We start from the raw sequence: 16,007 nt of genomic DNA, 5'->3' as shown, positions 1-16,007 counted from the left end.
GTGCCACCTCCACCATCATCTCTCCTGCAGCATACTGTTTGCAGACATCGAGGGCTTCACCAGCCTGGCGTCTCAGTGCACGGCGCAGGAGCTGGTCATGACACTGAACGAGCTGTTCGCCCGCTTTGACAAGCTGGCCTCGGTGAGCGCCGACAGCCTGCCGCAGCCATTTTCACAGCACAACTTTAAACCATTGTTGCTTATGTAACTGTACAGTGTGTAGCCGCCGCTGTTTGTATGACAAAGCCTACATGATGTACTTGTTGGTGGGGGGGTTGTTACTTAAGCATTGTGTAAGGCATCAATTAGAATATGCTGAGACTGATGAGTCATCTAAGTTGAGCATAAAAAGCTTTATATTTTACAGGAGCATGCTTTGAGTTAGCTGTAATTGAAGGACTACTTTGTGTGTGTGTGTGTGTGTGTGTGTGTGTGTGTGTGTGTGTGACCGTGCCATACAGGAGAACCACTGCCTGCGTATTAAAATCCTAGGGGACTGCTACTACTGTGTGTCAGGGCTGCCTGAGCCCCGGGCTGACCACGCCCACTGCTGTGTGGAGATGGGAGTAGACATGATCGAGGCCATCTCGTGAGTCAAACACACACTGATGCACCGAAACACACTCAGAACGAGTAAAGACACCCTCACAGGCTTTTACTCCAGTGAAGGTTGAGTTAAAGGTGCACTATGTGGTTTTGGGGAGAAAAAAAACGAAATAAACAAAACAAACACAGTTTTATGCTGTTTTACTTTGTTTATACTTGGCGGACCCTGTCACCTTTCTAATCCTCAAACAGTGTTCTGGGTACTGTACTTTCCTCTTAGGGCAGCTTGTTTGTTCAGTCATGAAAAAATAAACATTTCTGGATTTGTATTATTACCTCATTAATATTTGAATTTGAGTTTGTAGCAGGTGTAGAGGAGACGCTGTGAAGCTGAAGGTGACACTAGCTTTTTTGACAGTAGTGTGTGCATCTGTGTGTGACTGCAGGCTGGTGAGAGAGGTAACGGGCGTTAATGTGAACATGCGGGTGGGCATCCACAGTGGGCGCGTTCACTGCGGGGTGCTGGGCCTGCGCAAGTGGCAGTTTGACGTCTGGTCCAACGACGTGACACTCGCCAACCAAATGGAGGCCGGGGGGAAGGCTGGGTAAGTCCCTTCTGCTTCACCTACTAATGCGGTGACGTAGGCTCGAGTAGCACATTAAGATTCTAACACACGATGTGTTTGTAGACGTATACACATCACCAAAGCCACGCTGCAGTACCTGAACGAGGACTACGAGGTGGAGCCTGGGTTCGGAGGGGAGAGGAACGCTTACCTGAAGGAGAACAACATCGAGACCTTCTTGGTGCTCGGCTGCAGCCAGAAGAGGGTAAGTGAACGCTCACGCACACACACGTATACACACACACACACACACGCGTACACAAACTTCACACTGGCGCCACATTTCACACAAACAGTAAAATGGCTTGTCACCTGGTGTAGAAGTTGGTAAAAACATTTACACTGGTGGGTTCTTCCTCACTTCCAGAAAGAAGAGAAAGCCATGATGGCCAAGATGCAGCGGGCACGTGCAAATTCTGCCGAGGGATTGATGCCACGCTGGGTGCCTGACAGATCATTCTCCAGAACCAAGGAGTCCAAAGTCTTCAGGCAGATGGTGAGTTACACACAGGGAGCACTTAGCTGCGCTCATGGCACCTGTTCTTCTTGTCTGTATCCAGTTTCCTGTGTCATTCTCTCCACTCTCTGAAATCATAAATATCCTTTCTTATCATGTTAAGTAGCTGCTAATATTAGAGATTTCTCTCCGGTCCTTCAGGGTCATGGGAACTGTTGTTGGGCCAGAACTTCTTATCAGTACAATTTATACTAACTTTATTTCTTCTCCTACAATCCCTAAAAACAATCTTTATTTTGTTAGTCATGCTAGCAGCATGGCTCTAAGTTGATCCTGATTGAACTATCTCAACAGCTATGTCATGGATGCCGTTACATTTTGGTACAGATACTGACGTCCACCTCCAGATGAAGTGTAATTACTTTGGTGATCCTGTGGTGTTTCCTCTAGTGTCATCATAAGGTTAAAATATTTGTATGTCCATTAATTTTATTTACAGCCAAATACTTGCAAAACTAATGACATTCTCACATGCCTCAGCTGCACTTTGAGTTCTCTCTGTTAGATAACTGTGCAGTATAACAAGGGAGTGGAGGATAAGCTCTAATGGTTCTTCTCAACATGCAAGATAAGATGTTAGGAGCTGCACATTTCTGTCTTTGTTCTTTCTTCTTTCCTTTCTAATTCTTTTTTAAATGTCTCAACAACGGCCACAATATTATTCCCATTTTACTGTCTTACACTAACAAGCAAGTAGATAGCAGCAGGTGTGACCTAGCTTTGTTGGCTAACCCAGAAGTTACCGTCGCTCTGGTTCATAGGAGTTTTAAATTGGATTTTTGAATTATTGCAGACAATAAACCCTCAATGTTTGTCCTGCAAGATCATCTTCATAATTGAACACCACTTTCATAATTCTTTAAGTGTAAATGCAGTCACCGGTCGTATAAAGCTAATGTTGAGCTAAGGAAATACATCGACTTCAACGTCAACACCACGCCACAGGACACCCGCCTCACTATAAATGGGTAAAGTTGGAAAGTAAGAAAATAAATAAAAAATCAAAAAAACAGAAAGTCCTTGGTATGTATTCTGTTTGACTGAGAATCTGAGGGAAACCTTTTTAAATCAATGAATGCCACCGAGGCATTTTGAGGCATTGATTCCCACGATGAAGACTTTTTGACTCTTTGCATGTTAGCTGTACAGTAACTGTACCCGAGTTTTACATGTACACTACTCCATTTTACCACTCGCCTTATTCTTTCTATATTATCGTACAGTTAGAATAGTTTGCAACTAAAACCGCCTTCAAAGACAGATTTGAGAGTAGATGAGTGTCCGTGCTCAGCGTGATGACGTTTAATGTCCCCGACGACCTCTGTAGTTAAGCCACTTGTTACCAGTGACTTGACTTGAGACTTTGTGACTCCAACTATTTTATTCTGTGTTTATTTTATGTTTAAAGTTTCATTTTACGTTTTTTTTGTTTTGTTTTGTTTTGTTTTTTGCTTTTTTCTGGCTGTGTCTCTGTCTTGACTTGCCAAGAAAAAAATACTTCAGACTGACCTTGATCAAATGACTTGAGTGTCGTAAACATGCTAAACATTATACCGTCTTAACATCAGCATGCATTGCTATTTTTAGTATGTAAGCATGCTAACTGTGCCTAAATACAGCCTCTGGCAAAATCCTAAAATACTTTCACCTTGAATGAACAAGATGTGCTATAAAATTGAATCGGAGTGTTGAATGTGTAGAGAACTGTTTCCAAGCTAAAGCCCGAAGGAGACGATGGGAATGTGAGAAGAAGTATTGATCTGTGCCCGTCAAACAAACAGGAGTTACAACAGGGCTCCCAGGGATTCTCCCAGTGCATCATTTACTACTGAAGCTAATCAGATGAGGCTGCAGCTGCAGATATTTCTCTTTCTCACTCACTCTCTCTTACTTCCTCCCTCTCTTTATGCTACAAGTCTCATTTTCTTGTCTTTCCGACATTCTTCCCCTCTCCTCCTCCTTTTGTCCTCTGCATCTCAGTGGGTTTGAGCCCTAGGGGGCAAAGAGGGTGTAATTTGAAGCCTCTGAGCATTAATTAAAACATCAGTCTGGATCTCAGGGATTAGCTGTGCAGATGTCTGAGTCGCTGTCTATTTTTCAGTTGTACTGTGGCTACACGATAATCTCCCTCTCTTTTTTCTTTCCCCCTTTTCACTCTCTGTTGTTGTTTTTCTCAGGGCATCGATGAAGCATCCAGCAAAGACAAGTGAGTGTTTTGCCCTCAGTTTATGTTATCAGTGTGATTTTTTGTTATTAGCGGTTGACTGGCAGACTGTCACCGTAGCGGTCTAACTTTAGAGCCCACTGTTGGTTTAAAACAGTCCGATCCAAGCCAGCACTAATACCACTTTATCTCTGAGTCATCCTGCCTGTCACAGCATAGGCCAACTTCCTCATGGATACAAACACACACGGTGACCAACAGTGACCTATTGTTCCAATCTACCTCGCAGCCGCTGTGCTCAGGAGGCCCTGAACCCTGAGGATGAGGTGGACGAGTTTCTTGGACGGGCAATCGACGCACGAAGCATCGACCAGCTGAGGAAGGACCACGTCAAGAAGTTCCTGCTTACCTTTCAGACCGCCGACCTCGAGAAGAAGGTTGGTGTTTGATTGGAGCTGCCATAGCTCCTAGTCAAGAAGGCTTCCTCTTTAATTGAACGACGATGAAACTTACTTATCTTTGATTTTTCTGTTTCCAGTACTCCAAAAAGGTCGACGATCGATTTGGGGGATATGTGGCCTGCACACTTCTCGTTTTTTGTTGCATCTGTTTCATCCAGATTATAATTTTCCCAAAGTAAGTTGCTCTTTCCGATAAGTTGCCTTTCCCAGTTTCCCAGTTATGCTCAACTGTGGACAGGAAATGTGGCCTTGATTAGTTTATTAGGAGTTAATTAGAGTTATACATCCTAATGAGCCTGTTTTTCTTCTCTTCCGCAGAACACCACTTATGCTCGGTCTTTACATCAGCATCTTCATCATCCTCGCCAACATCCTCTTCATCTGTGCCATCTACTCCTGCATCAAAGTGAGAGACAGAGGCCCTTCACCACTCATATGTTTTCTTCTCGCAGACATCTTCAGATAAGAGTCATTATCATATGTCTTCAGCCAGCATCACTAATGGTATTAACTCTCTCTTATCTGCTGTGTGTGTTCAAGTTCTTCCCAGATGCCTTGCAGACTGTAACCAAGAAAATAGTCCAGTCTCGTGCCAACAGCACACTGGTGGGCGTCCTCACCATTCTCCTCCTCTTCATTTCCTCCTTTGCTAACATGGTAGGGACTACAGCTCCTCACTTTGTCAGTTTTGTACCATGTAACGGCTGTTTCAAATTTGCCACCGCAACGACACGAGGGAAGGGGTTTGGAACAGTATCTGACCACCACCTGACCACCTGTCTGTCCTTCCAGTCATCTATCACACACTTCTTCTCGGATTTCTGATGTTTACTGACAATATGTAAACCTATTTAGTACTGCTATGTGTATGATTAAAACAATCTTAATACAGGTACCATTGTGTATGCCAAATTACAGATGAAGAAACACACAACGAAAGTGTTAAAACTCATCGAAAGATTAAAATCATTACAGTTCTGACTCGCGTCTCTGCATCAGCAAAGCATACAGATGTGCCTACTGTGCTGTTTAAACGGAAGTATGTAAAAAGCCACAAAAGCTATAATGTGACCATGGTTTAGCGAAGATGTTTTTTACTGTATATCTTTTGATTTTTCCTTTATTTGCACACACATAAGATGCGTAAAATCCAGATAATAAAAAGGGAGAAAGCAACAAGAAGCACACATAGTAAGCAGAAGAATAACCAATCAACAGAAAATTATCCAATAAAAAACTAAGAAATACCCAAAAAATGAATTTCAGAAAAACAACAAAAAAATATATATATCTACAAGTAAAAGAAATACTCAGACATCATACATTAAATGTGGTGACAATTTCGGCATCTGTTGTGTGTTATAATTCTTTAAAATCTGTCTGAATTTGTCTGCTGCCAGTCAAGGACAGGTGTCGCCTTGTGTGCCACTCATTGTTCGTGTTCTGTGGGTTTTTTTGTTTTGCTGATCCACTCGTATGATTGGCTGCCTGCAGGGTTGTTTCAGCCTGTGGTTGCTCATTGTCACACTACAACATCATTCTAGCCAAATTAGATTTCATGGGGACTTATTCAGTGGCTTGTTTGCTCAGTTCGGCGACTGCTTTCTGCATTTGTGTACTGTATAGAATCAGTGTGCTCACCCTTTGGACTCTTTTTTATACATTTAATTGACAGAAGAATTAGGATTATTTCTTGGATTAAATCAGTTAAGCATTTAGTAAGTGATGACAGGTTGAAGGGCTTTTTGGTGGAACCCACCAGATACATCAGGTTATTGAAAGATGTAATATCTTTAATGTAATTAAAAAGAAAAATACATAATTTACACAGTTTGTTCACAAGAAACTGAATTTCAATTGTAAAACATCATGCTCAGTACATATCTAGATCAAGCATCTTTAAAGGGGCTCTATGCAGATTTGGAGAAGATATTCAAACTCAGAATTTTAATATTTACAATATTCAAAATACCAAATAAGCAAATAAACAAGCTGTTCTCAGAGTAAAATTACGTCTCCAGAACACTGTCTGAAACTAGAAAGGTGGCAGGGCCCGCCACATATAAACAAAGTGAAACGGTATGAAATTGTCCTTTAAGGTCAGTTTGTTTATTTAGTGTAGTCATGAAAACAAAGAGAGTTTCATTATTTAGTTTGTTTAGGCGTAAAAAAATTTAATTAAAAATCAGTAAATGAAGATCTTTCTCTACTGATTAAAAACTGCATAGTGCACTTTAAATTACAGAAAAGTAACAGATCCTTTATTAAAACAAATGCAAAATACAAATATATAATGTACATAATATACACACAGGTAACTCTCTAACATGGATGTTGCTCTTGGCCTCATAAACCAGTATCTTCCTCACTTATCCCTGCATTTTGCATGCGAAAACTCATTATCTACCGTCATTTGATGGAGATAAAAAAGTATTTACATGTTTAACGATGGTAACTTTCTGCTTGCAGCGTTACATTTATGTGGTGTTCTACCTTTGCTTGCTGACAGCTAAATGACAGACTGTCTCCTTCCTCCCTGCCAGTTTACCTGCAGCCGAGAGAATCTGGAGGAGTGTGTGGCCAACGAGCTGAACACAACCTCGGTGACTCTCTGCCTGCTGCACAACCTGACCAAGACCGCAGAGGACGGTCTGACTCTGTGTTCCAGCCAGGTCATGCCCTGCCATTTCCCAGAGGTCAGTCTCAGAACATTTTATCATGTGTGTGTATATTGTTTAGATGCACGTTGTGGGCCTGTGTGATTTTCTGTGTGCCTGAAAAGAATGTTTGAATATTCACCTGACCTTCCTCCTCCTCCTCCTTCTCCTCCTCGTCCTCGTCCCTCGCTGCCTTCTCTCTGCTGCAGTATTTCAACTACAGCGTACTGCTGACCCTGCTGGCCTGCTCCGTGTTCCTCCACATCAGCAGCATAGGGAAGCTGGCTCTGATGTTGTTCATCCAACTCACTTTCCTCCTGCTGGTGGAGTGGCCTCAGGTGGCCCTGTTTGACAACGCAGACCTGCTGGTCAACACCCTGTGAGTCTCCTGCCGGGAACACACACACACACACACACATTCCCTCCTTTTACAATTCCCAAGTGATTCATTCAGCTCTTTTGTCACAATACCATGGTTCAGGTTGGACATGGCCTACTTTTTAAGTATAAGGTTTAGATTATAAAAGACCTACTTTCTCGTGTACCACTTGTGCTCTAATCCTATTTTCTGAAAAAGGTTCTTGTTTTTTTGTTCTCAGGCAACTATCACCTGTTAATGATTCCCTACTACAGTAAGTAGTAGTAGTGTTCTATTTGTTTTGTACTGCCTGATTTCAGTGACTCACATGGTTTGTAGATATTGATTTCTCTTTTCTGTTTTCCAGGCCTAGTTTCAATGAAACTGCAGAACAGTGGTAAGGAGCATTCACTTATTTGTGTGTGTGTGTTAATGCGTGGTCAGGTTGCATACATTTTACTCCCATGCAAGATAATCATTCACAACCACTGACAACACCTCTCTCCCTCCTCAGCCTGGAGAGCATGACCAAGGTACCCCTAAAGGTCATGACCCCTGTAATCCTGACAGTGTTTGTTCTGGCGCTCTACCTGCATGGCCAGCAGGTGGAGTCCACCGCACGCCTTGACTTCCTCTGGAAGCTGCAGGTAAATTAAACAGTTTCAGGTATAAAAAGGAACAAAACTAAAGCTATTAAGGAAAGAGATGACTAGTTCCCCTTATATGATTCAAAGTAGATCAAACATGTGTCAGGTGCTCTTGGAAATAGGGAAGTACTTATATAGTACATCAAAGAAGGCAATCCAGGCAGGCTAAATATGAGAAAAAATAATAGATGAGGAAGAAAATATTAAAATGCTTGTAGTGTAATGGCTAAATCATAGAAAAAGCCAACCTGTTCCGGCCTGTGTAGGTCTTTAACTAACTACTCTACTGTTGTATTAACTACTCAGTCGTTAATACAACATTGCTACATGAGTATTCTGTACTCATTGGTAGGACCACACCAACCTTCAAACTCGGCCTTCATTTTGATCTCAGCTACATACCTGTAATGTTTTGTGACTGCCTCTTGCACAGATGTGACGCTATCCCATTGACAAAATCTGTCCACAGAGAGACAGAAGGACATATAAACACTTGGCAGAGTACTCAGAACTCATTCATATTAAGATTATGAGAGAATAAAGAGGAGAGTTTGTACTGAGTCTAAGCAATCTCTCTTCCCCCCCCCCCCGCCCAGGCCACAGAGGAGAAGGAGGAGATGGAGGAGCTGCAGGCGTACAACCGCCGCCTGCTCCACAACATCCTGCCCAAGGACGTAGCTGCTCACTTCCTTGCACGGGAGCGCCGGAATGACGAGTTGTACTACCAGTCATGTGAGTGCGTCGCTGTCATGTTTGCCTCCATCAGCAACTTTTCCGAGTTTTATGTTGAGCTGGAGGCCAACAACGAGGGAGTGGAGTGTCTCAGGCTGCTCAACGAGATCATCGCTGATTTTGACGAGGTGAGAAGAAATGATGAATGCAAATCAACAGTTGTTGTTTTGCCAAACAAGTGCTGCTTAGTTTGTCTTACGTCCTCTTCTCACACACCGTTTCGTCTCTAGATCATCAGTGAGGAGAGGTTCCGGCAGCTGGAGAAAATCAAGACTATCGGCTCCACCTACATGGCAGCCTCCGGCCTCAACGACTCCACCTACGACAGAGAGGGCCGTTCACACATCCTGGCTCTGGCTGACTACGCCATGAGGCTTAGGGAGCAGATGAAATACATCAACGAGCACTCCTTCAACAACTTCCAGATGAAGATAGGTAAGCCTGGAAGGTGGTGGAGAAACATTATCTGCTAATCTTCTTTTGGTTGGCATTTGTTTAAAGAAAATCTTCTTCCCGGTCAAAAGGGGAACCACAGTAATCTACTTCCAAAGAAACAGCAGTATAATTGAGTTAACATGATGGAGCTAGTATGATGTAACACAGTGAGGTCATTTGTCCTCAGGGTTGAACATGGGGCCAGTGGTAGCAGGGGTGATTGGAGCCAGGAAACCCCAGTATGATATCTGGGGGAACACAGTGAATGTGGCCAGCCGAATGGACAGCACAGGAGTACCCGACTGCATCCAGGTACCTAACAAGAACATTTCACAGTTTCAGGTATCACTAAAGCTCCCATGTTGTAGAAAGCAGGATTCACATGTCTTTTATGATTATGACGCCTACACTTTGCGCCTTCAAACAAGCCATCAGGACTTCCCTCAGCAGTGTCCGCAGTTTGTCTGTGGTTTGGCAGTGACTGCTCAGTCCTGTGAGTCCTGACGAAACAGAAGAGACTGGGTTTTTCAAGAAGGTGGGCCTTAAAGAGACATGCATGCAAACAGAGTGTATAGTGCTGCAGCAATGAACAATGTGAGGAAAATAGTGTATGTTTTTAACATTAAAACATGTACACATTTTTAATAGACACCAAAAATAAAAAATATGAACCTGAAAATGAGAATAATAATATAATAATAATAATAATAATGATGGCATTGAAAAGACATCTCTCGCATAAAACTGGGCTGTCGCTCCGGTAGACAGACACAAATATTTGTTTTGAATTGGTGCCATATGACCATAGAAAACAGAGAAAGGGGGCAGTGGTATTCCCTTTTGCTCAAAAGGTAGAAAACCTAGAACAGCCAGGATGCATTGTGCCGTACAGGACCATTGAAAACTCACGCTGAAGGGTGTTGACTGAGGGGTCGGCCATGCTTGGCCTCTGCTTGGAGTCTGTTTTGAAACAGGAAACAATAAATAGGCCAGGTCATCACAAACAGCATCATATTAGATCTAAACAGCACACTTACTTACATGTGTTTCTGAAAACATTTTGGGGAGAAAATAGACAATGAACAGGTGATGGTTCATATTTTATCAGCCTTGTTTTAAATGTTATTAAAATGTTTTTCAGTGTCTGTTTTCACAATACAGAAACATTGTATATGTGGGTGACTTATGCTAAAATAAGTTTCTTTATGCATTCTATGTGAGAAGTAGGTAGTGTAGAGACAGGATGTTCTGATTATACGTCCGTAGACGTGCGGTGACAATTGTGGAACAGCAATCCGAGTGATAAAACGGTCCTAACGGCCTTTTACAAGCAAAAACGTATTGGGGCTCTGTCTACCACTGTTCATTTGTAGTGATTCCAATCTGTTTTAAAACAAAAAAGCAGACTTCCAGTTTGAGTGAATCTGTCAAAGCAGAATACTAATCTAATTACTTAGAAATTAGTCATCACACCATCATCAAAGTGTGTCAGTGGTGATTACTCATACCCAGACTTGTCTTTCCTGAAACTCAGAGATGTTTATCACTCAAAAACATTTACATTTGAAAGTATTGTTTGCGGAATGTGAATGAGACAACCTAGTCTGTTTATGCTCTGTGTGTAAGTCATACAGGTACCAGTTCTACGGATACAGTCAAACAAGTCTTTCAGCGCAGTGATTCAGATCTAGACATCTGCTCTGCAGGAGTGCCCCTGAGCAAAACTCCCTGTCAGCACGGACATGCAAATAGAGCTCTAGTTTTCCTCTGGAGGAGGACAGAAAGATAAATATGAGTTCCCCACATTGTTTTCATCTTCAAAAGGGGAATCCGTAGTAACCAGCCCTTGCATGTTCCTCTGAGAGACAGTGTCAGTCCTGTTAGTTATTTTATCATCTCATTCATGGATTTAAATAGTTGATGTTAACACTCATTTTGAGAGCTGTGGTGAGATTATTTGCACCAAATGAAAGACAAGAGTGGGCTGCTGGGAAGATTACAGTCAGAACAATGCTGCCATCTGTTGTATAGAATGAGTCACTGCAAATCAAATTGTCAAACTGGGGGACGGCAACAGATGATTATTTCCATTCTCAAGTAATCTGTTGATTTTTTTTCGTCTTTTCTTTTGACAAATATTTTCAATGCTTAGTCAATGAAGTGCTAGAAAAATGAGAAAAAAAAAGCTCATCAGATGATTCAATCTACAGTCCAAAACCCAAATATATCCAATGAGATTAATATAAAATGCTGAGAAGCAGCAAATCTTTGAAAAGCTGGACCTAGTGAGTGTTTGACATTTACTGTATGCTTGATAAATAACCTAAAGGAGACATATTAGGCTCATTTTCAAGTTCCTATTTTTATTTTTTAAAGCACATCTCACCTATTTTAGCTTTACTCCACTGGCTGCCCGTCCATTTTAGGATTGATTTTAAAATTCTTTTATTTGCTTTTAAAGCCTTGAATGGCCTTGCCCCACCCTACCTCTCTGAGCTGCTGCACCCCTACACGCCCAGCCGATCTCTCAGGTCAGCTGACCAGCTGCTCCTGACAGTGCCTAAAGCTAGGCTTAAGCTCAGAGGGGACCGAGCGTTTGCCATTGCAGCTCCAAAGCTTTGGAATTGTCTGCCGCTGCACATTAGACAGGCCTCCTCTGTGTCTCATTTTAAAACTCTTCTTAAAACCCACCCCTTTTCTTTGGCTTTCAAAACCACGTAGAGTGTTGATTTTATGTGTTTTTATGTGATTGTATTTGCTTTATGTGTACACATGCATATTTTTTTTTATTAATTTATTAATTTATTTTTATCTCTGTTTTATCCTTTTGTGCAGCACTTTCGAAACCTTCTGTTTGTTTAAACTCGTGCTATATTAATAAAGTGGATTGGATTGGATTTTGGGTCACTACTAGAATAGGTTTAAAAAAAAAAATGCACCAGTTCTCATACAGCAGCACTGTATTCATGTTTAAGATGCTCTGTTATTGGCTCCTGTCTCTTTAAGGCCCATCTCCTGAATACCCAGTCTCCTCTGATTAGTCAGCTCATCACCTACCAGGTCTCCAGTTGGGTCTGTCATGTTTTCAGCTTTCAGTTAGCTTCACTTCTACCACGAATATAGGCATGAATTATGTAAATATGTGACATTGTGATGTTATGTGATGTCAGAAAGTCGCAGAATTAAAGGCGGGACTTCTGTCGATGTCGTTTTCTGTGGGAGAGACGAACTTCTGTTGATGGACTTTTAAACTTTCAAGACCTGCACATGCACAAGAACCTATTCAAAACACTGAGGAAAGGGAAAAACTGAAAAGCATAACAATTCTCCTATAAACTGTACTGATTGTCAGAGTTATTGTGAACGATTTTTCTGTCGATGTACTATTTGTTTCATTACTGATAGATGAATAGATCTATTTTGCTTTACTTGTATACAAAATGCAATACTTTTAAAACCTTTTATTGATATCAAATATCCCATGCTTTCATCAAAGTCATTGTAGGGACATTATTCAATATGAAACTGGGACAGACAGCATTTCTCTACGGAAGGGTTTAGTGTCTCACATTCTGGGTGTCAAATATCCGTGTCCTTTCTTAGGTGACCACCGACCTGCACCACGTGCTGGTCAACAACGGATACCAGCTGGACTGTCGAGGTGTTGTCAAGGTGAAAGGGAAGGGTGAGATGACCACTTACTTCCTCACCAGCGGCCCCCCGGGCAGTTAACAACGGAGAGGCCGACCGCAGTGTGACTCCCACTGCACTAACAAGACAGAGACTGCAGAGAGGCTGAGTGGTCAGCTCGGCAATAAGCACCGAGGCGCGGTGCGAACACACTGGGGGACAGGAGACGGTCGACGCATACGAGCTCGGCCTGTCTGTATGTTGTCACGTACTCAGATGCACACATGTAGGACCGTGTTTGAAGATGCTCGAGAGATCATGAAGCCCAGTTGCCTTAGAACGGAAGTGGCTATGCTTGTGTTTATGAGCAATAGTACAAGTATTTCATCTGGAATCGATATTTATTTTCATGCAGATGGATTTTGTGATGACATATATATATATGTATATATATATATATATGTGTGTATATATATATATATATATATATATATATATATATATATATATGTATATATATATATATATATATATATATATATATATATATATATATATATATATATATATATCAAAAAAGACTTTAAGAAAAATATGCAAGGACAACATGAAGGATGAAATGACCAAAGAACAAATGTTTGATATGAAACACACACTAATGATTCAGTTTGAAAGTACAGTAACTTTGAGTAATTTATTCAGTTTTGACAACAAAGGCCACGGTAACGTCACTGTCGTTGATAGTGACAAACACTTTTTTTGTTATGGACTTATTCATGAAGGAGAACACGCACACACACAGTACGCAGATAGAAAACACAATAACCTTGGCTTGGACTGGCTGTGTTTCTTATCAGGGCCTTCTTTGTTTCTTCCAGCTTGTGATTAGCCACAGTCTGGACACAAGGCTGTTCGTTGTTCACTGAAATGTACGATTGATTACTCGCTCCTTGCAATGTATTTTTGGTTCAAAAGTACAAAATGAAGGAAGACCAGTTGCGATAGTATCATGGTACTGAAGAGAAATTGTTAAACTGTTATGAAACATTTTATATAAGTGTGTGTGAGTACAGTATGTTTGGGTGACTGGGCGTGTGTGTGTGTGTGTGTGTGTGTGTGTGTGTGTGTGTGTGTGTGCGTGTATGGGTGTGAACACACGTAGCTGAATGCTGATCTTTATCTATAAAGGGGCATACTGTAACTTTTCACTGTGAGGTTTTTATGATACTGTATGACAATGCTTTCTTGCCAAACTGGTTGCTGCGAGGCATGTTTTCTATTATTCTTTGGAGTTGTGTGCCCATTCCTGATTTCTTGTGTCAAAATGATCCTTTGGAGAGAATTATGTCTACTGCGCCTTTTACTGGACTGTGATTCTGACTGATTTCATTCCAGACCTAAATAAGCAAAAGCCTACGAAACGTATATTTTGGATTGTGTTACACAAGTGAGCTGGTTTCCTGACAGCTTCGGGATTAACTGTATGCAGGTTTTCTCCGTCTGCTCACAGATATTGCCTTGAGATTATGCAGTTCCAAGGTCTGCATACTTAATGGACCACAACTTTACACAACAGTATTTGACCCGAGCTGGTTGTATTTGGCACATGGAGGATTGAAAAAACCCCCAAATTAATATTAATATGAATGTATGTCATGATGAATATGAAACTACTACTGAAGAAAACCACTCGTTACATTGCCTTTGGTACTGAGGAAAAAACTTAATCATTAAACTAGACGCCCATTCTATTGGACTACATTTTGGCTTATAAGTGGAGGTATGTTTTATATTTAGACGAGCTGTACACCTGGTGTTGCCGTGCTCACTTTTCTGTCTGAGCCTAAAAACTGCTGCTTTCATAGGCGGCAAAAAAGATCCTCACTTTTGCTTGTCCCTCTCTGTCCTTAAAATGAAAGATCATCGAAACACTGTTGCATTTTCCTTTAAAAAGTGGCAGAAATGAAGAAATAGTGCAATGATTGATCTGATTCATTTCCCTTTGGATAAGAAATTAATAAATGGCTGTTTTTTTGCATTGACTGTGTTTATTTGGTTTATTGTTCCTGATAATGCACTTAGATCTTTACAGCAGAGATGACAGTAAAATTCATTTTACAGAAGGGAACTACGGGACTGCCTGCCTTCGATTTGTTCTTATTCTGATGTTTTATTCAAGGTGCAATACGTAACAATTGGCCACATGTCAAATTCATTCTCCAAACAAATGTGGCAGCACCACCAGAGTAACCGCTAACTGCTGCTGTCTGTAGCTGCTTTCTGTAGCAGCTGGTAACTAGTTTGCTCAGTTAGCAGTGCAGCTAGTGACGATATTAGCTGACTATTCCTGGGAGCTTGCAGCACCAAGTGAGTGTTGGCGTTGGTTCCTATGTGATTATCGCCTCTTAAGGTACATACTGGCATTACAATATAGGACAAGAAGGTTAGCATACTGACTTCAGCAGATATGTCCGCAACACAATACATAGATTGACAGCGTCAAAACTGTTGTTTCTTCACAGTCTATTCATAACTTAAAGGTGGAATATGGAATATGAGCTGCCGCCATCTAGTGTCTCAAGATAGTAGTCGCGACAACAAAAAGGTAATTCCAGCGGTCGGGTTGCCAGGTTTGGACAGGGCAGGAGGATTGAGCCGCCTCCGTTTCCTCCGTTTACTGGGTGTGGAGGTCGATGGATCACGATCAGTATTCTCATATCTAGGATCAACGTGATATAATGAAAATAAGTATAGCAGAGGAGTTTGACCGACAGGTAACGTTAGCTAAGTTAGCAAGCGAGTTAGCTTACCGATCCAGGAGAAAGTTCGCCATTTCCGCGTGTGTTTTGATGCCGTGGAAATCCTTTACCTGAGTCCATCGAGCGTATGCTTCACCAATATTTACTCTGGTTTTTGCTGTTCTCCGGTCACTCAGCTGCTGGGACAGATAACGCACCGTTCGCTGGGGCTCTGAAGAGCTTGCAGACTCCGCCATTTTACCCAGTGTCAGCCTAGCTGTGCCGAGCTGTGCCAAGCTTTGCCGAGCATTGCCAAGGTTGCAAAATTGGCAACCCGCAATGCCGGCCGCTATTTGGCTGGTACGATTTAAACAGGAAGTCATTGTCGAACCCGTCAAAATTTCTTAAATTATTTATTTCAGACTAAATATTAATTTTCAAGGAAACTTTACTTTTAATATGCGCCCCTCTAAACGCCCCGTGGACGTATTATTTT

General features: G+C 41.7%; 1 protein-coding gene across 1 annotated transcript in view; it reads left to right on the top strand.

The window, feature by feature from the left end:
• The window catches only part of LOC115585262 (adenylate cyclase type 6-like), a 42,681-nt gene extending 27,866 nt beyond the window's left edge, over nt 1–14,815 (top strand). The window contains exons 6-24 of the mRNA XM_030423519.1: nt 31–142; nt 462–589; nt 993–1,151; nt 1,236–1,377; nt 1,540–1,668; nt 3,867–3,895; nt 4,143–4,290; nt 4,392–4,489; nt 4,633–4,720; nt 4,855–4,971; nt 6,858–7,010; nt 7,181–7,350; nt 7,571–7,603; nt 7,697–7,726; nt 7,844–7,976; nt 8,573–8,836; nt 8,939–9,143; nt 9,331–9,455; nt 12,747–14,815. Coding sequence (XP_030279379.1) covers nt 31–142; nt 462–589; nt 993–1,151; nt 1,236–1,377; nt 1,540–1,668; nt 3,867–3,895; nt 4,143–4,290; nt 4,392–4,489; nt 4,633–4,720; nt 4,855–4,971; nt 6,858–7,010; nt 7,181–7,350; nt 7,571–7,603; nt 7,697–7,726; nt 7,844–7,976; nt 8,573–8,836; nt 8,939–9,143; nt 9,331–9,455; nt 12,747–12,875 — 2,392 coding nt within the window. The 3' untranslated portion in view covers nt 12,876–14,815. The remainder of the gene's footprint in view (nt 1–30; nt 143–461; nt 590–992; nt 1,152–1,235; nt 1,378–1,539; nt 1,669–3,866; nt 3,896–4,142; nt 4,291–4,391; nt 4,490–4,632; nt 4,721–4,854; nt 4,972–6,857; nt 7,011–7,180; nt 7,351–7,570; nt 7,604–7,696; nt 7,727–7,843; nt 7,977–8,572; nt 8,837–8,938; nt 9,144–9,330; nt 9,456–12,746) is intronic.
• Nucleotides 14,816–16,007: the final 1,192 nt, after the last annotated feature.

The sequence above is a fragment of the Sparus aurata genome, chromosome 7, assembly GCF_900880675.1.
Source record: "Sparus aurata chromosome 7, fSpaAur1.1, whole genome shotgun sequence".
NCBI lineage: Eukaryota > Metazoa > Chordata > Actinopteri > Spariformes > Sparidae > Sparus > Sparus aurata.
The sequence above is the reverse complement of the archived record's forward strand: the minus strand, read 5'-3'. Positions and strand labels throughout refer to the sequence as shown.